At 45.7% G+C, this 22,941-nt stretch overlaps 10 protein-coding genes across 10 annotated transcripts; 4 read left to right on the top strand and 6 right to left on the bottom strand.

Annotated features, from left to right (window-relative positions):
• Window positions 1-594: 594 nt before the first annotated feature.
• J056_003604 (Putative alpha-ketoglutarate-dependent sulfonate dioxygenase) lies at window positions 595-1,705 on the bottom strand (the record flags this gene model as incomplete). Its single annotated transcript, XM_009268820.1, has 2 exons — window positions 595-1,391; window positions 1,438-1,705. 2 exons carry the CDS (start codon window positions 1,703-1,705, stop codon window positions 595-597), a joined length of 1,065 nt encoding a protein of 354 aa, XP_009267095.1.
• Window positions 1,706-2,420: 715 nt separating this feature from the next.
• Window positions 2,421-3,838, bottom strand: J056_003603 (putative tRNA-splicing endonuclease subunit sen54; the record flags this gene model as incomplete). The annotated part of the gene is made up of 2 exons (XM_009268819.1): window positions 2,421-2,947; window positions 2,992-3,838. 2 exons carry the CDS (start codon window positions 3,836-3,838, stop codon window positions 2,421-2,423), a joined length of 1,374 nt encoding a protein of 457 aa, XP_009267094.1.
• Window positions 3,839-3,875: 37 nt separating this feature from the next.
• Window positions 3,876-4,528, top strand: J056_003602 (Calmodulin; the record flags this gene model as incomplete). Its single annotated transcript, XM_009268818.1, has 5 exons — window positions 3,876-3,890; window positions 3,945-3,951; window positions 4,008-4,019; window positions 4,066-4,098; window positions 4,146-4,528. 5 exons carry the CDS (start codon window positions 3,876-3,878, stop codon window positions 4,526-4,528), a joined length of 450 nt encoding a protein of 149 aa, XP_009267093.1.
• A 139-nt stretch (window positions 4,529-4,667) lies between these two features.
• Window positions 4,668-8,282, bottom strand: J056_003601 (DNA mismatch repair protein msh6; the record flags this gene model as incomplete). Its single annotated transcript, XM_009268817.1, has 4 exons — window positions 4,668-5,144; window positions 5,192-5,249; window positions 5,297-8,078; window positions 8,129-8,282. The coding sequence occupies 4 exons, from the start codon at window positions 8,280-8,282 to the stop codon at window positions 4,668-4,670; spliced, it is 3,471 nt and encodes a 1,156-aa protein (XP_009267092.1).
• Window positions 8,283-8,373: 91 nt separating this feature from the next.
• On the bottom strand, window positions 8,374-10,113 carry J056_003600 (Fatty acid desaturase 2; the record flags this gene model as incomplete). The annotated part of the gene is made up of 5 exons (XM_009268816.1): window positions 8,374-8,745; window positions 8,791-9,022; window positions 9,067-9,214; window positions 9,262-9,280; window positions 9,328-10,113. The coding sequence occupies 5 exons, from the start codon at window positions 10,111-10,113 to the stop codon at window positions 8,374-8,376; spliced, it is 1,557 nt and encodes a 518-aa protein (XP_009267091.1).
• Window positions 10,114-10,251: 138 nt separating this feature from the next.
• J056_003599 (Meiotically up-regulated 71 protein) lies at window positions 10,252-12,209 on the top strand (the record flags this gene model as incomplete). The annotated part of the gene is made up of 3 exons (XM_009268815.1): window positions 10,252-10,784; window positions 10,831-12,047; window positions 12,094-12,209. The coding sequence occupies 3 exons, from the start codon at window positions 10,252-10,254 to the stop codon at window positions 12,207-12,209; spliced, it is 1,866 nt and encodes a 621-aa protein (XP_009267090.1).
• Window positions 12,210-12,392: 183 nt separating this feature from the next.
• Window positions 12,393-14,859, bottom strand: J056_003598 (Spindle pole body-associated protein sad1; the record flags this gene model as incomplete). The annotated part of the gene is made up of 2 exons (XM_009268814.1): window positions 12,393-12,463; window positions 12,513-14,859. 2 exons carry the CDS (start codon window positions 14,857-14,859, stop codon window positions 12,393-12,395), a joined length of 2,418 nt encoding a protein of 805 aa, XP_009267089.1.
• A 63-nt stretch (window positions 14,860-14,922) lies between these two features.
• J056_003597 (uncharacterized protein) lies at window positions 14,923-18,493 on the top strand (the record flags this gene model as incomplete). The annotated part of the gene is made up of 3 exons (XM_009268813.1): window positions 14,923-15,232; window positions 15,286-15,532; window positions 15,577-18,493. The coding sequence occupies 3 exons, from the start codon at window positions 14,923-14,925 to the stop codon at window positions 18,491-18,493; spliced, it is 3,474 nt and encodes a 1,157-aa protein (XP_009267088.1).
• A 1,482-nt stretch (window positions 18,494-19,975) lies between these two features.
• J056_003596 (uncharacterized protein) lies at window positions 19,976-21,018 on the top strand (the record flags this gene model as incomplete). The annotated part of the gene is made up of 2 exons (XM_009268812.1): window positions 19,976-20,002; window positions 20,053-21,018. The coding sequence occupies 2 exons, from the start codon at window positions 19,976-19,978 to the stop codon at window positions 21,016-21,018; spliced, it is 993 nt and encodes a 330-aa protein (XP_009267087.1).
• A 28-nt stretch (window positions 21,019-21,046) lies between these two features.
• Window positions 21,047-22,144, bottom strand: J056_003595 (Inositol 2-dehydrogenase; the record flags this gene model as incomplete). The annotated part of the gene is made up of 1 exon (XM_009268811.1): window positions 21,047-22,144. The coding sequence occupies one exon, from the start codon at window positions 22,142-22,144 to the stop codon at window positions 21,047-21,049; it is 1,098 nt and encodes a 365-aa protein (XP_009267086.1).
• Window positions 22,145-22,941: the final 797 nt, after the last annotated feature.

The following is a 22,941-nucleotide window of genomic DNA, read 5'->3' as shown; positions in this document are numbered from 1 at the left end:
TATCAGTAACCTTGAGTGTAAGAAGCTAGTGTAGATTGAGCTACTGTTTGTGTAGATCGCAGTGAGGCTTACTGGAAAAGGGTATCTCTCTTGCTTGGAGAGTGTGTTCGTGTTGGTGGTATGAGAGAAGACAGAGAGTGGTAAGCGAGGGATAATGTCACTCGCAGGTCATTTTGCACCGATTAAAATGGCGTAACACACACGCAATAATCCCTTAAAGTGCTGCTGACAGAACTCGTTTTACTTTCTGAAATGTCGCACAATGATACATACGTAATGCTGGCAATGATAAGGGCATGTTCGGCATGTTCGGCTCATTTGGAGAATAAAGTTCCAATTCTTAGCGCACACCTCATCCTCCTCGTTTGCATACCTTCACGGAAAAAACTTCATTAGTGTTTCGAAATTAGTATATATTGGTTGGTAGGATACAGTTAAGTGTACGTTAGTCATGATCATAAGAATAAAGAATGTGCCAGCGAGCTGATGGGACACTGTGCTCTTTCTATGTTTGGTATAGATATGTTGAAATAACTTTGCGAGATCGGAGCTAAAAGAGAAGAAATATCGCTAGGCGAAGATGCAAGTAAAGTTTTAGACTGCAAGAGCCTTCTTCTTGAGGTCTTCAAGACGTGAAGATCCTCCAGCATCGTAGTATGGGCGCTCTCCTATTCCTAGTACGCGGTTGCCAGCACGGGGACCGGTAGTATCTAACGTACAGCAGTGAGTAGTCGTTCGGTTATCCCACAAAGCGACATCGTTCGTACTCCACTGGTAGCGAACGTGAGCATCGTGGCTGTTTTGCAGATGGTAGAGGTAGTTGAGCAGTGCATCGCTCTCGTCCTTCTTCAACCCATCTATCTTCTTAGTGAAGCATTTGTTCACAAAAACACCGTGCCAGCCAGTGACTGGGTTTGTGCGAATGATTGGATGTTTCGCTGTGAGATGTGCTCCGCGATTCTCATCACTTCCTCTACCTACGTCATCTTCCTTTTCACCGCGGAAAGTGATGCCGTAGTTGCGTTTAGCGTCTTGAAAGGTAGGTGCGTGATGTGACGCTGTCAAGGTAGACAAGAAGGTGCGCATTGTAGGTGAAATCTTGTCGTAGACTGTGTATGCAGATGCCCAGAGAGTGTCACCGCCAATTGGGACAGTGTGCATCTTGAGAATCGCATAGTCACTAGGGACATTCTCGAAAGTGATATCGGTGTGCCAGTTTGCCGAGGCGTGTTCGCTCTTTTCGATTTCCTCATCGTATTTGTCCTGATTGAACTTGTCGTCGAGGCTAAAGACAGCCGGTGCTTGGCCGAATTCGCCAAAGTCTGGTGTAAGCGGGTGTATATGCAGCTTGCTGTTTTTAGGTTTCCCGGTGAGGTCGCCAAGCGCTTGACCTGCGGAAGCAATTAGAAAATACAGCAGAGGGAGCATAAGACCCACCCAAGCGAGCTTGTTGGTCTGGAGTTATGTCCTGGTCTTTGGCGATGACCACGCCTCTGCGACTGATCAGCACCGCCAGTTCATGCACGAGTTTGTCGTTTTCGAGGATTTCGCTGAGCTGTACGCCTTGCTTGAGCTGGGTGCCGACTGCAGGAGTGAGGTGTCTGTCGATGTGCTTGTCCCAATTGGCTGGGTACTCAAATGGACCGTTGAGCTCTGATTGGTTCAGCGTGAGAGCTTGTGTAGTGGCGGTAAGCGTCTCGCTCATTGTATCTGTGAAGTGGGTTGAAAGATGAATGAGAAGAAAAACGGAAGCGGTAACTGGTAACTATTAGCAATCTGAAAATTTCTTCGATCACACAATCGTCGGAGCGTTTCACGCAACAGATATCCAACTGGAGAGTGGAATGTTTAGATTTTTTGAATTACTAGCAGTCCCCTTGGAAACCGGAATTTTTCCAATGCATAAATGCCCTGCCACGTCGAAGTCTCTCACAGATAGTAACTGAGTTTCAATCAAATTTTATTTCATTGCAGATTACAATTATCTAGTATATGTATCCTCGTAATGGAGCGATTTGATCCTGGCCGTGTGGCTCAAAGACCGCTGAGTATAGAGGAAGTTTCTCTAGCCATCGAGAAAATTGAATGCCGCTACTAATGGGCGACACACAGAGTGTGATGGCAGTTATATCAGCCATAAAGTCCTGAAAGCAATGCTCAAGCATCGTTCTCAGTACTTCATCGCTGCGATGAAGAGGAGGGAGCGAGAAGACGCCAAATTTATAGCTTATGATTAGGGTTACACAGTGAAAATTAATTGTTATTCACAGCTACTGGCATGGGCTTGGCGACTGCGTTCAACCAACTCTCCTTCCTCTTTCGGCTGCTACTCCGCCTTTTTCCTTCGAACGATTTGGGCACATTTATCGAGTGTATATCGCTATGCAATCAAATAAATACAACAAATCCAAATTCCCCATCTAGTACAAAGGGAACTCTCCAAATTGCCCCTCGCCAAACTGTATCCACGAAGTTGTACCTGAGTCCACGATAGCAAATACAACGGCACGCTTTCCGTGCTTCAGAGCAGGGAACATCACAGCAGGACTCTTTTTCCTGTTAGACTCGTCGGCAGCCAGCTGCTTGCGATTCCACCACCTTGAAAACCAGCTTATCTCCGATACTGCAAGTTCTGGCTTCTTACCGTTCTTCTCTTCCTTCTCCTTAGCCAGCTTCTGCTTACGCGTGAGTGGTGGCTGTGAGTATGGCTGATGGCTGAATATATGAGCAAACTGCTCCAAGCTGGGCAGGGATGACTTGTGCGTGTCGACAACTACGATTCTGAAATCAGGTGGTGGTGGTGCGCTCTTCCTGAACTTGGAGCTTGGTCTCCATATATCCCATGTTACATCAAATTCGTGCTGCTGCTCTTCACTTAGTCTTGTGCTTACTTCTGGCGTGTCGTTGTATCCCCACGGAGTCAGCCTTAGTGCTTTGAATATCGAGTCTATTGGGCTGATTAGCTTATGAGACAGACTAAAAGCAACTCACCATAATTTTGATGTGGACGGAGGAAACTAGAGCGAGAGCCGAGCAACGTTGTGACTCTGAAGTTGAAAAGCCTGACAAAGCTTGCAATAGGGGAAAAAATGGTGTTGACAATGCCTTTTAGAGTGTTGTATATTCTGCCTAGCAATCCAGGCTGCTCTCCAGGTTTTATCTGCTGCTGTTGAGCTCTCTTAACAATGTATCCGAGTCTTTTGAGCTGTGCATAGACAGTGTACTTCTCCAAAGTCAGGCCATCTTTGCCAATGCAGCAATCAAAAGCGCGCTGAGCCGAAAAGGGAGCCAGCCCGGCAACGCGCTCATCAACAGCGCTATCATTCGTCGACAGCTTCAGCATCTTGTCGTTGTTGTCGCTCCATTCGTATTCGTAACACAACAGCGAGCCTCTCTCAACCATATAGAGCGCCTCCTCTGGGAGCAATTCCATTCTGGTCTCCGAAGCCACCTTCTCAACATTACCTTCCCTCTTAGACGGTGTATTTCTCACTGGATGACCTATAGAAGAGAAATGTGTGCCTCTCTGTATAATTATGCTAGCTCTGCTGTGTGCATTCGACCACAAACCAATGCTAATGTTCTTGTTTGACGACTGGCGTACGCCGTCTATAGCGTTGAACATGGCATCTCTAGATTCATCAAGAGCTTTCTGTTGTATTTTCAATCCAGATGGCTCGAACTCCTTTTCACCTCTGCGCGGAATGTACGTCTCTTTTGATTTGCGGTTCGTGAAGCTGGCCAGCTGGCGATAGTCCGGTACTTCATCCTCAGCGCTATCATTCTCATCGCTGTCATCTGAGTTGTTTTGCGCAATTTTAAACTCATCCTGATCCATTTCGGTTGATTGTTGAATAAGTGCGCTCACTAACGAAATGGCTGATCAATTAGTGAGTACTTAATTTTTATTTCAGTGAGCAGCTACCTGACACATTAATCTTCAGACTGAAGGTATGTCTCCTCACGCTATTGCGGCGCCCACAGCACTGACGTATCAACGCGATCAGAACAAATTTCCGGTGAGCATTTCTTCATGCTACTGTTGCTTTCTCTCACTCCTTACAGAATTCAAGGAAGCTTTCTCTCTATTTGACAAAGGTGCGATTCACCTCTTCTCTTTTACGCCATTCTTACGCTGGCTGTAGATGGCGATGGCACTATCACCACAAAAGAACTTGGTACAGTGATGAGATCCCTCGGCCAAAATCCTACAGAGGCTGAGTTGCAGGATATGATCAATGAAGTCGATGCAGACGGCAACGGCACCATCGATTTCCCAGAATTCCTCACCATGATGGCTAGAAAAATGAAAGACACTGATAGCGAAGAGGAGATCAAAGAGGCTTTCAAGGTTTTCGACAAAGACGGCAACGGCTTCATCAGTGCAGCTGAACTGAGACACGTTATGACCAACTTGGGCGAAAAGCTCAGCGAATCTGAAGTAGATGAAATGATCAGAGAAGCTGACGTTGACGGTGATGGTCAAATTAACTACACCGAATTCGTCAATATGATGATGGGCAAGTAATCTGAGTTCTATACCACCCCACTAATCCTTCTATCTTTTTTTGTATGTCGTTTTTATGGAAAGAATTTGCTATATCTTCTGAGAATTACAAGACTTCTTTGCTAATTTGTTGATCTTCCTGGAATGGTATGCTGAAATCTCACTGACTGTTGGCTTCGCTTATGAATTTGAGATTTCGTCTGTCTTTAAACGTCAACCCCTTTGCTGCTTTGGCGAGTCTAATCGCTGTTGCAAAGTCTGATTGAGAGGCCAGTGGCATTGTCTTGTGTCTGTTAGCTTCTGCTTTCTGCTGTTCGAGCTTGTTCGCTTCCGTGTACTCTGTTGCAACCTGCTCGGCCCGTACGACTACAGGCAGTGGCACACCGGCCAATTTGGCAACATGATGTCCATAGCTGTCCAGCGCTACCCCATTTACGAGCTTGTAAAGGAATCTAATTTCCCTCTTTTCACTATTCACCTCGGAAGCCATGTGGCATGATTTGATATTTGGGTGAGTCGATCCAAAGTCGCCAAGACTTGAGTAGTGGGTGGAGAAAAGACAGCATCCCAAGAATGAGGCGATGTGCTGTAGTACCGCACTAGCAATGGCAATACCTTGAGTCGTAGAAGTACCCCTCTATTGGGCGGCGTTAGTCGATAAAAATGTCTCACAGCGCGACCCACTCCCAGCTCATCTAAAATAAGCAAGCTCTTCGGCGTAGTCTCGTTGATTATCTTCGAGCTGTGCGCTGCGTCAGAACTTCTAAAATCATTTTCTCGTATACCCACGTTTCCGCCAATTCGACCATAAATGTCGACGAGTTACTAAACATGTTGTCATAGGCACCAAGTCTACTAGCAATTCTATCAACAGGGGCAATAGTGGCGCTTTCAGCAGGCACGTAACAGCCAATCTGCGCCATAATAACTGCAGCAGCAGTCATACGAAGAAGAGTGGATTTACCCGCCATGTTAGGACCAGTCAACAGCATAGTTCCCTCATCCTTACCACCCAATCTGACATCATTTGCCACGAAGTCCCTCCTCAATGCCATAGACGGATGGCGGAGCTGTTCAAATTCCAATACAGCTTCATTAGACTCAATGATATTCGGTCTGCATCTGGGCTCTTCCATGTTAATTGAAGATTTGGCTAGCGAGTTGATGCAATCAATCTCAGCACACGCCTTGACTGCTGCAATCCATGTCTTGTAATCAGCATCGAAAGCGACATAGAGCTTCTTAGCAAAGTCGTCCAGAGCAGTTGTGCGTGTTTCACGCGCTTCCTTTACTTTCTGTACGAGCTGACGAACTTCTGGTGACCAGTATCTGTCTACCTTCTGCGTCGAGGACATCTTCGTCCAATTGGCAGGCACCGATGTCTTTTTTGGCATCTCAATCGAGTATATCTCTTTCGTTCCCACATCTTTGTAGTTTATGCCCTTCGTCTTGTATTCACGTCTGTACTTGTTAAGTATCTCGTCGAGCTCTTCCTCTAGCTCTTCGTTTAGCTTCTTCGCCTCCTCGTAAGCTTCATCTGCACCATCGCATGGCATCAGCGTCTCACCCTCAGTCAAATCGAACTTGGATTCAATATTTGATATATAATCTCTCAAATCGGGTATGGATTTCAGCGTTGCTCGGAGAGATTGCGAATCGAATTCCTTTGCTTCATCTTCTAGCTTTTCGAAGACTTGTTGAATCTTGTTGAATGCACCTAGCACTTGTATAAACTGCTTAGGTCTCACTGACATAGCATGGATTCTGGACAGTAGTCTTTCGAGATCTGGTAATCCTTTGACGTTACTGTCAAATTCATATGTAAAACCTGGATTGGATATAATATCGTCAACGGCGTTTAAACGCTCGTTAATCGCCTTTGACGAGCGCAGAGGAGTACACAACCATATCCTGAAAAGACGTTTACCAAATGGAGTAACACATCTGTTGAGCAGCTTAAGTAGAGTGTCGTCCTCGTTACCTTCACTATTGACGAGAACTTCTATATGTGCCAGCGTTCTACCGTCTAAGATCATAGCTTGACCTTCACGTGTGGCATCATATATGTTGAAATTCCCAAGAGACAGCAAATCACGATCAAGGTTGAGTGATCGAAGATACCACATCAGGTTTCCTAACGATTCGATGGCTTCGGTATTCTCGACGATACTTTCCACTGCATCTGGCAGCTTGACTCTTTCAATATCCTCGACACCCTTTTTGAATAGCGTTTTAAGCTCTGTTATAGTTTCAATTGCATCCATTCCTTCTTTCCCTGTGTTGAGGGGTGTCCATAGGCATGAAATTGACGTAATGTTCCTCAGTACACGCAAAGTGAGCTGATCCAGATTACCTTTCTCATGAACAATTTCCTTGGGACGCAGCTGTCTAATCAGGGTCTCTAATTTTGATCTCGACTTGTCATCTTCGAAAGTAGCGAGGTTGAATTCACCAGTACTAGCGTCAAGAATGCATAGTCCAAAGGAAGGTACGTTACTTGCCAGACTGTTACTATTCTCTTTGATTGATACACAATGTGAAGCTGCTTCGTCTGCAAGCATTTTCGGATCCACAAGAGTACCATTTGTCAACACAGAGCGTAATTCACGACGCACAAGCTTATCATCAGATTTAGATCCCTTTGCTGCCGCTCCTGCTGGCTTTTTATCTGCCTTGTTGCGCATATCCATGCCAATTGCAGTCTCGCGTTGCTCTACCTTTCCAACTTTATAACCTAGTGCTAGGAACTTGGCCGCGAATAAATCAAACGACATCTCCGGTACACCGACCATGCACATTCTCACGCGTTCAGTCAGCTTGAGATCGAATTCGCGGTGTCCAATGATCGCATCGTTCTCGTAGAGCTCGTAGAACTTGCCTTTCTGGAAGAAGAGGATTGTGTCAAAGTGGTCAGACTTGATTTCCCAAAACTGCTTTTCAAATGGAGAAAACTCGCTCCAGAATTTTGGCGGGATGTAAAGAGTGTGAGGATCGTAGTCTGGATGGCCAATTGGGTTTTGGTATTTGTCGCGTGGAGGGTGTAAGAACATGAATGGAGAGTCTGAATCCTTCTTTGCAGCCTTAGTCTGTTGTGCTTGACGTTCAGCTTTCGTCAGGAGTGATTTGTTTTCACCAGAACTTTGACGTTTAGGTGTCTCTGTGACAGGCTTGGATGTAGTAGCTAGCGGTTTCTTTGCAGCTTGCTTTGCGGCTGGCTTTGCCTTCTCGAAAGCGTCTAAGTCCAGCTCCTCGATCAAGTCGTCAGAGTCTTCAACACCCAGGTTATTACGCGTGGTGTCGACATCCTCATCCATTTCGATAGGGCCATCATCAATGAAATCGTCGTCGTTGCTTTCCTTTCTCTTCTTGAGCCTTTGTTTGGGCTGTTCTGGCTCGTCTTCTTCAGATGAGATCACCATCGGCTTACGCTTCTTTATTGCACGCTTTGGCTGCTGGTTCTCCTCATCTTCATCACTATTTAAATGCGCGCTCTCGTTCAAAGGGGACATTGGAGCTGCTTTTGCTTTCTTGTGTTGAACGGCTGACTGAGGCGCAAGAGGGGAGGAGTTACCTGTGTCTTGTTGCGTCAGTGAGATCGCTGCACTACCACGAAAGACCCACTTGGTTTGATGGCATCTCTCTTTGTTGAGGACGGTGGATGCATTGGCGATGAAGATGGCGGCGCAGAGGAAGTGGGAGTCTTCTTAAAGAACCCAGCGGAGAACAGGCTGCCCTGCTTCATAGACTGCGAGCTCGATGGCGTTTTTGGTGGCATTATCTCTTATCTGCGTGTAGACGCGCTCAAAGTCAATGTCCAAGGAGGATAACGCGAATTATATCTTAAAATCCGTCTAAATTAATCTAAATTACTGTACAATTGAAGTGTGGTGTTCTTTTCGTGACGCCTCGCTCGCTGCCACTTTAGACATGAATTTTACTTGTTCGCCGACATTTCGAAGTACATCAAGCACCTGTCCATTGCCGGCAACAAATCCATACTCTGCGTACTCTAAATCATTTTCAGACGCAAACTTCGCTACCATATCGCGCGCTGCACGGAGGTTGTGGCGCGGTATGCGGGGGAAAAGATGGTGTGAGACTTGCATGTGTAGTCCTCCATGCAAAAAGTCCAGATACCAAGGACACGCAACGTCCATTGTAGTACGCAATTGTCTATGTGGGAACGATTCTGTCAATCCGAGGTCATCCGTCGATCTCGCGAAGTGTGACAACACAATCTGTAGCGAGTTTTAGCTGGATCGAGATTGAAAGTAGATACTCACCTGGACGTGTACCGGTGATGCAGCAATATTGCTCAATAACAAGAAGCCAATTTTTCCCCAATGTGAGGGTATGTGACTGATGAGACCTCCATACCAAGTCCAGAACACACTGACGCCAACGATCTCGAAATTTCTATACCAGTCGTTTCGAGACTTGGTTAGAAGGTAGGCGTACGACAAGGCAAAAAGATTGAAGCGTGCTACTGACATGACAATATAGTATAGGTTGTGTCTGAGCTGTTGTTAGAGGAGAATCAATAGGATATTGTAACCCACTGAATTGGTAAAACCAGCTTGGCGAATGCATCAAACTCCATCACTCGCCTGTAGTACGTGCTCCACATTGAGTTGAAAAACTTGGTTGAGATAGCAAAGAATGGTATGTGCTGAATATCAGGGTCGTGTTCGGGATGGTTCGTAACGACTGCGATTGTTTGTGAGCATGTCAGCCACCAATCCAACTCAACTCACTGTGATGAATGTCGTGATTCTGATTATCTAAGTTAATTAAATCCCGATAAGGTTCAAAATACTCACATCACACCACCAATTCGCGCTCAGTCCTCCAATATACGAAGCTATAAAGCACGCCAGAGTTTTGTCCGTTTTCTGTGATCCCCATATCTCGCAATGACCGGCATCATGGACAACAAACGTGATCTGGTGCCAGAAGACTCCTAAGGGTATCGCTGATAGGACCTTGCAGTCCATCTTGAAGTACAGCCATGCAAAGATCACCAAGAGAGAGGCATATCGTATGCACTCGTACAGATAAGCGTCGGGCTGTATTGTGTATAAGCCGCGACGTTTGACTTGATCGTGGAGCTTGTGGTAGCGCCGAGAGATCTCGTGCTGCCTCCGGGCATCCAGATTAGGGTCTGACGGTCTTGGTGGCTCCAGCTCTTGGACTGTGAGCGGAATAGAAGCAAACTTAGATTTTGGGAGGCTGGGCGTAACTGCGACGCGGTCGTTGTCCACTTCAGCATGCTTAAATTTATCGAAAGCCTGCGTGGTATCGCCTTCGACTTTATCGCATCTCCAGCCAAGCTGAACTGGCGGAGTGAGCGGGTAAAATGGCTCAGTATCCCTTTTATCCACTTCACCCACAATAAATCTCGGCAGAAGGGTATTTATCGTATTGTCATCATGATAAGCTGAGATTTCATCGGTAGCGTCCCTGCCGACAAAGTGGAGGATGGCGAGATCACCGCCGGGGTGTGTATCGAGCCAGCTGTTCAAACGCAGCACCTTGTTATCGAATATCACCAGAATTTGACCTTGTAAAATATGCTGTGCGATTGCTTTTCGAGTAAACGTTCTCATTGCGTCGATCAGAGAATGAAATACGTCGGGCTTATTTCAGGTGGTAAGGACTCAATTTTTAATCTCCTGCACTGTCAGCAGAACAGCCATCATCTCGTCGCAGTCGCAAACTTGAAGAATGGCGACGCGTATGAGGAGATGGACAGCTACATGTTCCAAACAGTTGGATTGTCTATTCTGCCGCTTATAGCGCAGTCTCTCGGCGTAGAGCTCTTTGAGGGTGTTATTAAGGGCACTCCGATCAACCAGTCCAGCAGCTACGAAGAGACTCTAAATGACGAAACTGAAGATCTCTACAAGCTCCTCAAATCAGTCAAGGAAAAGTACGCAGATTTGCAGGGTGTGAGCGTTGGCGCTATTCTGTCTAATTACCAGCGTGTGCGCGTCGAGCACGTCTGCAGTAGACTTGGTTTGACTGTCCTGGCTTATCTTTGGAGGAGACCGCAAGATAAGCTGCTGGATGAAATGGTAGCAGCTCAGCAGACCTCGATTATAATTAAGGTTGCCGGCGCTGGTCTCGATCCAGACCGTCATCTGGGTAAATCATTGGCACAGCTCAGACCAACACTCGACAAGCTGCATAATCTATACGGTGCCCATGTCTGCGGCGAGGGTGGCGAGTTTGAGACTGTCACGCTAGACAGCCCCTTGTACAAGCAGAGGATCGTCCTGTGAGTTTGCTTTTCCCGGCGACGATGGTAACTTGACATGGCAAAGAGACGAGACCGAGATTGTCTATCACGATCCTTCTCCTACGGCACCTGTAGCATATTTGCGTATCAAGAAAGCTCATCTTGAGCCAAAAGAAGGCAATGACCTTCAAATACTTGTCCAGCCTGAGTTGTATGATGATATATCACAAGAAATACAACTTAGCAATCTCAACGCTTCTACAAGCAGTCCTGTTGTAGATTCTCGGCGGCAAAGAGATCAAGAAGTCCAACCAAGGGCTACAATGAAGGAGACATCTAAGTGGTATAGCTTATCCAACCTCTATCCAACCAATAGCACAGCTGGAACTGCAGAGCAAACGAGAGATATCTTGCAACAAGCAAGCGTACATCTGCAATCTAAAAACCTACAACTTGATAAGCACGTCATCTTCATATCCGTTTACATAGCCGACATGAATGATTTTGAAAGTCTAAACAAAACCTACGCTGCATACTTTACACGTAGTGGACCACCAGCGCGAGCTTGTGTGGCTACCGCACTAGGCGATGGCTACAAAGTCAGCATGTCGATACTGGCTAGCACTGACCAGTCAAGAAGTGCACTCCATGTACGTGGGCTATCATACTGGGCACCTGCAAACATAGGACCATACAGCCAGTGCTTATCGATCAACAACCGACATTTCATTTCTGGTCAAATAGCACTCAAGCCGTCAACGTTGTCTTTGGTAGAGGGGGGCGTTGTCCAACAGGCAATACTTTCCTTGCAGCATGCAAGAAAAGTGGCAGAGGGACAAGCGCCATCTTATATACCTCATGGCGAACTGCTTATGCGTCCCGAGAGCGTCATCTGCTATGTCTCTTCAAAGGATTATATCAACATCTGCCGCCGCGTTTTACGCCAAGCTGTCGTTGCAACATCGGAGCGTTCAGAAGATTTTTTGAGTATAGAAACACACGAGCCTGCTCAAATTTATGTTGCGGTCTCTCAATTACCAAAAGATGCGGCTGTCGAATGGCAATTTGTGTACAATGATCGTCAACTGCAAACCGATTACGATAGCGATGATGAGAGTGCAAGAAAAGAGGAAACCTTAGATGTCTTTTACAAAGACGAGGGTATCGTTCGTAAGCACCTTGCACAATCCCACGATGGACTGCAATCGTTTGAGTTCTTTGATGAGGGGTACTCGAAAGGGACACTCGAAAGAGCTCTTGCTTGCACGTTATATTATTCATCAGCCATAACTTTCGACAAAGGTGAGTATGCGATTGCTTGGAGAAACTCGTTAACACCATGATAAAGTCCAAACAGCCGTTTCCACTAATGTGACATATGTACCGGTCGATGCGATAGTCGACAAAGATGGCCAAGAATCACAAATGGCCTTGAGTGTGTTCACACCATCGCAATTATTATAGACATAACCATGTATCAACAATTCATTTACAGATTACTTGAGAAAGTGCCACGCCGAATATTTAACACATCTATCTTGGTCTATTCAAGACGTCAACTTAGCTAAGAGCAAAAAGAACACCCACATTTGTACATTTGTTTTGTGCATAACTACCCGTATTGAGTACCTGGTATCAATCGTGGCGTTACGACTGATCGATGTTATCATCGTCTAATACACTTCTTCCGTCATCAGTAGAATGAACTCTTAAGCGATCTGCGAGAGTTTATTAACGCTGATACTACTGAAGAGAAACCACACTCACATAAACACGTATGATGCTTATTACCGTGATTATCATTAACTCTCAAAACAACAGCATCAGCGCGGAAGTCCATTTCTTTGACAATATTTCTAACTTCGAACGTTTGTATGTGATGTTTGTTGAGGTCGTACGTGTCGACAGCAAGCAAAGCTGAGTTTCCAGCTGGTGCAGCTTCATTAACAGAATACTCCCGACTGATTTCCTCGATAACCTCTTCGTTGATTTCCTTGATTTTCTCAATCTGATTCTGGTCATCGGATATTCCCCACAATTCGACTGTTTGTGGCGCCGACGAGCGATCTTGAACGAGCAAAGGAGACGCGTGGTCAATTGTGTATCCAGAAATGGGTACAGCCGGTCTTGCCAGCTTGACACCTATCGCTCCAGCTGAGCCATGGAACGACCAGCACATTCCAACATTGGTGTCTGGATGAAGAGCAGTGACAGGTGGACGACCATACGCTCTGGTACCACTGCCGAGCATCTTACCCAACACTTTCCTCACAAAGCTCACAGGCGTAATTGAGTACGTTGGTGATGTTTGAGACGGTATCACTCTGGCACCAGCTGTAAAGAGTGCATAATCAGTTTTACCAATGGTATCTGCACTGTAGCGCCGCAAGGAGGATTCGACAATATCGCTGACCGTGTTTTGCAGCTCTTCGGAAGATGGCATCGATCCTCCACCCCTGAACCATGAATTCAAACCGCTCTTCTTGGATGACGCGTTGCTAACAAAAGATCTGACACGTTCATCCACTAAATTCATAAACTCTAATTTATTCACTACCTGCTCATCCACGCCACCTTCGCTATATAACCATTGTTTGAGCTTATCGGAGTTTTCACGGATGAACTCATCCCAGTTCGGATTCGAGATGGTGTTTTGGGTTTCAAACACGCTCCTTAGAGCCTTCCAAAATGCATCGTCGATTATTGCTTCCCCTGTTGGTGACTTTCTCACAAGCAATCTGTGAGGCAGGAGCTTCTCAACGATCCTGCTGACTTGCAACTCAGTTAATTGGGTATTGGTGATGTCGTCAAGTTTGTTTTGTATCGATTGCATCTGCACATGGGCATCCTCGCCATATTTGACGCGCGTCTTCACCTGCTGCATATCTTTGTTCAAGGTCTCAATCATATGCTGCAGGTTCTGGGTACCTCTCGACAGCTTCTGGAAGTCTTTGACTGAGACGTCGATTGGTTCCGAAGAGCCGCCTAGATTGACACTGGGTATGTAGTTGGATATAGAAGCATCGCTAGATCTAGACACCACAATCAATGCAGCTGCTAGGAGCAGTACACCGACCGATTTCTTGTGGTTGGTTATGTTTTTGGCGAATATTTTAGCAGCTACTACAGGGACGTAAGCTGTAAGCGCGAGAATTTGTAGCAGTGATTTCTTCGGTGTATGTGGTGGTATATTAGATTTTGGAGGTGAGGCTAGTCTGCGAGTAGGCTGCTTCTTTGGTGAAGCAGCTTTTGGTAGTGGAGGAGGCGGCATCGCAGGGGCACGAAGAGGTTCAGTCGCTTTTAAAGATTTCGGAAGCTGAGTTGGTTTTGGCGCTGGCGGAGGAGGAGGAGGAGGGGCGCTAAAATTGTCGTCTGGTGGGAGAATATCTACACTGTAATCATCCTGCACAGAAACAGATTGATCGTCTAGCGATTCGGAAGGTTTATGGTCATTCGAAGCGCTCGATTCTCTATAGTCTAGAGATATTTCGCTCGCGACATCTGAAGCATTTGAGCCTCTAGACTTCCTCGACTTTTTTCTTTTGTTTGATTTGCCATCGACGACGGTTTTAAATTGCAGACGAGACTTGGGCCATTTCTTGGATCTGTCTTTGCCTTCGTCTGAGAGAATGTGATCGTCGCCGCTGTCTTCTTCACGAGGTTGGTAGAAGTCTTCTTCCTCGTCGTCTTGGTCTTGATCATTATCCAAATGGCGCGAACGCCTTCTAACCCTCTTACCCAAAACACTATCTGGCCCCTGAAACGACTTTGATTGGGAGTTGTTCGAGCCTAAAGGGGTCTGAGCGTTTTCCTTATTCGAGCTCGGGGTGATTGAATTATCAGAGGGCGAGTATTGGGGAAGTTTATCAGCCAACCACTGACCTTTCTTCTTGCGCTGCTGATCGCGCTGCTCGAGATCTCTGACGATCTGGTCTTCGGGCTGATAGTCGTAGCTGTCGCTGAGATCGGATTCGGAGGGCTGCCTGTTCTGGGTAGACAGAATTAAATGGCTCTCTTTGACGGATGGCTGCGAGTCCTCGGAAATGACAGACTTAGAACGCGATCTCGTGTGTCTTCTGTACTGGTTCTGATTCTGCTGCTGTCTTTGCTCCATAGCCAAATTGAACGCTGATGCTATTGTCACTGATGTGCTGTTGTTCAGCGTGCTCATTCAGTGATGAAAGTCAAGAGCCAGAAACCAGGCGCGCGCGTATCTCTCAAGTCTTCAATGACTGACGAAGACAGCCAACTTAGAAGAATTCATAGATTGCTTAGGAATTTAAAATCAAAGCTAAAATTATTAGAGGATTTAGTCAGTAAGCGCAACAACGGCGCCGAGGAGCCACGTAGAGATGGCAGCAGATTCAGCTACTCTTCCAAGCAGCGCGACAACAATTGGAAAAGTCTCAAAATTCTGCCTAACATCGCTGCCACTGACAAACTCTTCAATGCTAGAAGCGGCTCTCTCGACGGTATCAATCTCCGCCGTGAGTCGTGATCGGGACAAACACACGCGTTTTTCTGATAAATCAATTCGCAGAGCTCATGGATCACATCCAGGCGCTCAGAATGGCTTTTGTGAACATTCTCGAGCTCAATAAGCCAACTAATGCTTTCCCTTCACTCACCCAACTCTCCGCCAAAGTAGTCGGCTATTCGATAATCAATTATGATCTTAGCTACGTTGAGTATGGTGACCAAAGTAATCTTGGCAAGATCGAATTAGAAGCACGCAAAATGGAGGTAGTTGACTATGTTTACAGCTGCGTACCTGCCCATCTGAGAACGTGAGTGTTGTTATCGCGCGTGAAATTAAGATAACATATTCAAGTCTGCTAGTGCCTTCTCATGCTCTGTCTTTGCTATTCTTGAGTGATATTCTCTCCAATCATCACGCAACTGTGTCGTCATTGCTGCCCACAACTCGCGCACACAGTCTTGAATTTCAAGACATAGTCCATCAGTCTCTTTTATCCGCTTTCTCAAGTCCCACGCTACCACCTCCTGACTACATCAGCAACATGTGTGATAAATTCAACGGCGGTGCCCAAGTTAATCGCTCGCTTATCAAACTAATTCCCGCATACGAGCCAGCACTGGCAACTTGCCGGGCAGTCGAAAGCATACGTAGCTTCAAGAGCCATACTTCAGAAATCCAGGACACATCTCCTCTGATACAGTCCATCTTCGAATCATGCTATCAGTCACCCATACCACCTTTAAAACTGCGAAAGTGGCTCGACATTGAAATACCAAAATCTCTCTTTGAAATTGCTTTGAACAATTCAATGCCAAGTGCACAGAGCGTGTTACTATCACTAGCTGTCGAGACAGCCGATCTTATTATCAAAGAGCCGTCATATCGCGAGTGGTTTTACATAGGCTTGAATCTATGCTCGGCAGCTCTTACAATATTCCATAGCAACCATTTCCTATCTGAGATTCTCGTTACGTACATCAATCAGATTTCGCGTATTCCCTTCCTGAATCGTTCTTTATCTGAAGCGCTTGACATGTTCAACCTTGACCTATTACTCGGAAAGTCTTACTCTAGTGCCCGTATCCTGATTGACGTACTTGGAGAAAATAACTTACTCCCAGTCCAGCTCTGTATTTTGCGCAAAGCGGTGGATAATTTCATATCAGTGGATGGGTATGATTATGCGACATTAAGAGACAAGAAGCACATTGCTGAGACAAAATTTGAGGAATTGAAGGTGAACTTCGTGCAGACTACGACATACAAAACGCCAAAGAAGATTAATTCGACGGTGATTGACTTTACACCTTATCCTGATGAAAGACTGCAATCGCATCGCAAATTAATGTCAACAAATCGCTTCAACCAAATACAGACTCCACAAACAAATCAACAAAAGGCAAAGATTGCACTCGGTCCGAACCAACCGATTGGTTCCACTTTCCGATTTCAGGCGCAAAACAAACTCTTTGGATTTGGCTCTCCATTCGTCGTCAAGCGCGACTGGAGGCAAAGGAGAGAGGGTGATGATGAGGGTGATATGGGTGTTAGTAGTAGTCAAGAAGAAGAAACACTGATCAGTGGTACTGAAACTAAAGATTTAGAAGTTAAAGAGTCGCTTCCAGCTCCTCAGGAAGACTCCAGTGAGTACTATCACCAGTCACCCGAATCTTCGGAAGGGAGCGAGCGGGTGACTACAAGCAGGGTCAGAAAGGGCAATGAGAGTAACAGCGAGAGTGACGCCGTTATGACGAACCTAAGTGATGATCTCGTTGCTTTAATCAAACACAAGCCCAAATCTGTCAAACCGGCCAGTCAACATTTACAAAAAAAGAAGCGCACGAAATTAGTGCCTATGTCCAGTCCTAGTCAAAGTGAGAACGATCACTCGGAGCACGAAGCACAGCTGAAACACGTCGAGCAACTAAATCAGGCAGATACGAAGTTTTTCTCCCGTGAAAGTAGTGATTTCGACTCATTGAATCATCCAAAGCGACAAGAAAAACTTGGATATGAGAGAAAGCCAACACAAGACCTTGTCTCATCGGCGCCACCGGAAAATCTGCAGGAACAGCGCAAGCCTTTATCTTCTTTCTCGAATATTCGTGATAAAAATCCACCTCTGCGTAGTCCCAAAACAAGGCGCTCTTTACCAAGACAATTATCAACGTCGCAGCCACAGCCTACATCTAAAGCACTCGAAAAATTATCTAATAGATCAACACTGTCGAAGCGCAAGAGTACGTTGATGGAAGCTACTCCTTTGAATCAGTTAAGCATGCCACGTAAAAGTCAACGTAGATTATCGCATGTGATTGATTTCGATGAAACGTCGGAAGACGATGAAAGTAATATAGCTAAAACTTCCGCGGCTAGGCAACAATCACCACCTCTCAGCAACAACGCCCTCATTCACAAATCGAGTGAAGTGACTAACGAATCAGCAGCACCAAAGCCTTCTAAATCTATACCCCAAATACAACTACTCAAAGAACAGGAAGAAAGCTCTCAAAACCCGCTCTCGAAATCTGCTCCTCAACCTTTATCGTCTAAAAGTAATTTACAACCCAAACAAGCCCACCCTAATGCTGGTATTACACGTCGCAAAAGCACATTGAGCGATTTGACGGGACACGGCGCTCGGGCTGACCCTATCTTAAAGGTTGCACAATGGATGGAAACAAGTACGTACACCAAGGCAGATTCTTATGTAGCTCGTGTAGAGCGTAAAGATAAAAAAAATGGTGAAAAGAATAGTAAAATACGCGAAAAGGGGAAACAGAGATATATTGCGCTACCCAGTGATAATAAGACAGATAAGACGCAAGAGCATACAAATTTAAGGAGGATGGAAAAAGAGGTTGAAGAAAGGAAAAAGAAAGGAGAAATGGAGCAAAAACAGGGGATGTTGAAAAAAGGAGAGAATTTTCGAAAGACTGTAAAGTCAAATGGGCAAGATCACAGTCGCAAACCCAATATCAATCCCTCGAGCAGTAATGGACGAAGCTTTCACTCTCAAAATCGCCATATCAGCGGACCAATTGACCTATCATCTGACAGCGTGCAGACTAAATCTTCCACCTCATCATCCTCAACATCTTCTTTCGCGTCTGAGTCCTCATCCTCGGAAGAGGCATCACCAGCTCAAGACAGACTCGAGATGCTACGACAGAAAGTGATGGCCAAGTACAAGAACAAGTCGTCGATGCTAGATGCGACACTGAAGCGTATGCACAGCCGAACTAGCGGAAGCAAGACACGTGAATGAATAATAATCCATAACACAACTGTATTTGTAGCAAAGCAATGTATAACACATTCAAGGTTATCAGGTTGATAGTCCAGGAATAAAGCGACTAAAAGTGCGGCGAGAACGCCAATAACGAGCCTGTAAATACAAGGAAAATGGATGTTTACGCCTGTGAAATGATGTAGCTTGATATCTCTTACTATGCTGGGGGGGGGGGGAAAAGAGGGGAGCATGCAATAAGGCTTAATGACATACCACTCTGGTAAGCGGCAAGGTTGTAGTCCTCTTATGCCCACTCAAGGTAGTCGCTGAAATGTTGTCCTCAAGCGATCGAAAGTGAAGTAGCAGGAAGAGCTCAGACATAGGCCTGCCACCTGGGCCGTACACTTAAGTCATATAGTTGTGCATCCCATTTTTCATCTCAATTTGTATTGCGCTGTGCATCACATCGTGCATCCCAATGTTCATTCCATATACATACATGGACATATATTAGTGATCAATTGGATTGGTGTTTATCAGGTTGTTCATGCCATCATAAGACGGGAAGCCCGAGTAGGTTGTGAAAGCGGCTTCGGGGAATTTAGTGAAGAATACGACGGTATACCGCTAAGACTTGCCTATCTGCGTCCGTCAAAGTTGTTTTTTGAGCTGTGAATGGATTAAAACTGTTCGAAGTGCGCTAGAATTCAGTGCGGTTCTTCTGTCTAGGCACTGCCCATCTATTGCCGTAATTTTTCAATTGCGAGATTTCCCAAGATGTCTTAACACCATCGGTGATGGTCTCTATGAATTTAAGCGATTGGCATCGTATTCCTAACCTCTCTAACAATTTGTTTTGATATTTTTGCCAGCTAGGTACATACATCCGCAACCTCACAGTTAAGCTCAAGATGTTTCAGATCCTTCACGCCACTGAAAAGTGCGACGATATCGTCGACTTTGGCGTATACTTTAGCAGTGACTTAATTAGTGTTTATGCTAAGTGTGTATAGGTCGCGTGGCTCTGAGCTACGCTCGAGGAGCGCTGTATTCATATTTTCGAAGGAGATGCTAAGCCAGTTGATATCGAGCTTTTTCAGGGCGAAAATGGCTCTGTGTGTCTCGTTGGTGCTGTCAATGTATTTGGCGCTGCCGAGGAAGTCTGAAGGGTAGCAGAACTTACCGAGGGCTGTCTTGGTAGACGATTTAGCGTCGACTTCAACGCCCAGGCTAACAATGATTCTTGGAGGTGTTGATTCTGTGTATAGAATTGGATATTAGATAAGAGTCGAAAATTTAAAGCACATCGTGCAGCTCGTGCCCAAAAATCGCAATTTCGTTGCCGTGAATCAATGCCAATGTGTTGGGAATTGGTCGATGAAAAAACAAAAGGCGCGGAGGAGAAGAGAGATGTGATTGAAGGTGAGAGTGGTGCTTAGGTTGACTAATTGAGTTTTAATATCTTTTTCTCTTGATCCCACACTTGCTTCATCTCACTTATCTCTAACCGCGAGCAAGATGATCAGGAGATATTTCGCAACGAGCGTGCGTGAATCTTCTAGCGTCTTATAATAGCCACTTAAATAGACTTTCAGGCATCTGTCAACGCTCTGAATCTCAGCTACACACTCTCGCTGGGCCACCCACTTAGCAACGTGAACCACAAAGACGCTATCGAGAAGTACAAGCAAGGTGATTTAAAGGATTATGTCAGTGACAAATTCAACCAGTCTATTCGAAGAACAGGCGCTGTAGTCGGCGAGAAACAGTTGCGCACGGAGATGAACTACTGGCAGAAAACGATACAGCTCTATGTCCAGGACACTCTACTCACCGAATACGCCAGGAGCAACAACATCAAGTTCTCTCCAAATCCTTTTGTCAAGCGTGAGCAGCGTAGCAATATACTCGATGAACTGGCACGCTGGAGAGTCAAACAAAAGACTCCTGAACAGCAAGCAAGAATTGACGACGACAAGCGCAATATGGAAATTATAGAGAACACAAAAGGATTCACCTATGTCGTTTCAAACACTGTCATGAAACAGCAGATACACAGAATACTCTTGCAAGCTTTACATCAAGCTCAAGTTCGAAGTGAGCATGTCAGTAGGGGATGGAGTCTCCGCACTGCTCACAAACGATTCCCAAAAGACCTCCTCCTTAACCCATACACTTATTTCAAATCACTCGGATACACACTTCACAACTACCCGGAGTGGTCGGTGAACATCAATGTCGACAAGGTTGCAAACTTCAGTGAGCGTGCCATGCGCAAGATGTTAGCCGAGCTCATCATGCACCCTCCAAAACTTGATTGGGACAAACACTGGAAATACGACAAAAAGTCAACGCATCTCCCAGAGATGGAGGAAGTACTGCACGATAAACCTCACAAGATTGCATGGAGACTCAGGACACCTTACACTGATCCACTGCGACAGGCTCTTGCGCGACGCGCAAAGGTACATGGCTTCCATTTCGGTGATCCCGAGCTGCATAAGCGCAAGCCGGACCCTGTTCTACAACAGTACAAGCAGAAGCAGTATTCTGGACTTTAATATTTACTCATACTTGCACTTTATTTATTTACTTGTCTTGCCTTACAAATGCATCAGTTATCATTTTGAATATTTCTAAATCACACCTGGCGTCGTCAGCTGTAGTCTTGTACTGCTTACCATTTCGAACAGCATCGTAGAATGCCTTGTACTCGATAGTATATGCGTCTTCGTACGTGGGTCTGACAACGCGCTCAATGTATCTTCCGTCCTTATCGCTCTCGCCCACGACCAGCTTTACAGGCAATCCCTTGACATATGGGGTGTCAAATTCTACCTTTACTCTCTTTCCATCTCCATACACTTCTATGTGCGCGTCGAACAAGCCCACCTGGTCAACGCCTGTCTCGTACATTGCGACGAACCCGCCATAATCAAACATGGCCGTAAAGAAGCCACCGGCATTAGACGGAGTGGTGTTTGAAACACCACAAACGCCCTTGGGAATGCCTAATAATTCTCTCATAGCCGAGAGGTCGTGTGAGCCGAGCGATCCTAGCAGTCTGTACAGATTGTACGCCTGACTATCGGTCTCAGCACTCCCGAGTGCCTGTTCCGCTATCTCGCTCGAGCGCCTCTTCATATCCGCTGATGAGGTTTCAGGGAAATCTGTATACTTGCGTGGGAACGTCCCTGACTGTCCAACAAAGATGCTGTTGGGCCCGATTATATCTCTTACCCTGCAGTAGGAGATCGATGACATTCCCCTCACTATTTGGACAGCCTCCTCGAATGCTGGAGAGTATCTGCGCTGATATCCGACAAAAACGACGCCGTTGTTCTCATCGCGTGCTTTAATGATCAAAGCAGCGGCTTGCTGCGATAATGCCATCGGCTTCTCAACGAAGACTGCCTTCTTGTGTTGCAGAGCCTCGACTGCGATTGGAGCATGGTATTCGTCAGCTGTTAACACCATTACCGCCTCAATATCACCCTCTTCAATCATCTGAGTGTAGTCGGTGTATGTTTGTTTGATGTTGAACTTGGTGGAGACGTGCTCGAGTGTCTGCTGGGAGATATCGCATAGTGCATTCACCTCGTAGAGATCGGACAATAGCCTGAGATTGGGAAGAACAATCGTCTGTGTTACTTCTCCAGCGCCTACTAATCCGATTTTAATTGGCATTGTCGACGATATGGGATAAAAAGATCAAAAAGTGATGTCATCAGATGAGTGTTGGAAAATAAAATATACCCAAAGCTGCTTAATATTGGCATCGTGATCACAGTGGTGAAGTTTTCTTTGATGGTGCCATCTCAAATAATGCTAGAAAGTCTTACAGTCTATTAGAAAATGTTCTTCTTCAAACTTCAAATGTGAGCTCTTTTTTATCATGATGATACCATTTTTCCTTCTGCGATTCCAATGAGACCTCTACCACATCTTTAACTGCATTAAGTGGGTTTTCGAAATGCACCTGGTGAAGCCAAACAGTCGTTTCAGAGTTTGGCTGACCCCCACTTTCTTTGTATGATTAATTATTTGTAGGTTCATCATGAAATTAAAGTTGTCTTACTTCTTTCCAGAAGCCAACGATAAGAGTTGTGAACGCCACGCATCGGAAAAAATACCACACCTTTATAGCGCCGAATACATGAGCCATTGAAGTATTTACAGTTTCAATATGCTCAATAAAAAGGCTCCTTGAATAATCCCGTAAAACGTCTTCAATCTGCTCTGCCTCGTGCCCCAGAGCGATGCCGGATCTAAACGGCCGAATGGCTTGCAAGTCGAGATAGCAACCCAAGGCCGTCATTTGAACATGAAGTTCTATATCGCGATCAGGGCTACTCATCAAGCTTTTCTTATTTGGAGATCATGAAAAGTCGTAAATCAGCCAGTTGCTGAAATGTGTGTCAGAACGAAAGTGCAACTCTGTTGATATTGGATGCATAGCTGATTTGGGTATTGCTTTGGAGCCC

The sequence above is a fragment of the Wallemia ichthyophaga genome (genome assembly GCF_000400465.1).
Source record: "Wallemia ichthyophaga EXF-994 unplaced genomic scaffold scaffold5, whole genome shotgun sequence".
NCBI lineage: Eukaryota > Fungi > Basidiomycota > Wallemiomycetes > Wallemiales > Wallemiaceae > Wallemia > Wallemia ichthyophaga.
The sequence above is the reverse complement of the archived record's forward strand: the minus strand, read 5'-3'. Positions and strand labels throughout refer to the sequence as shown.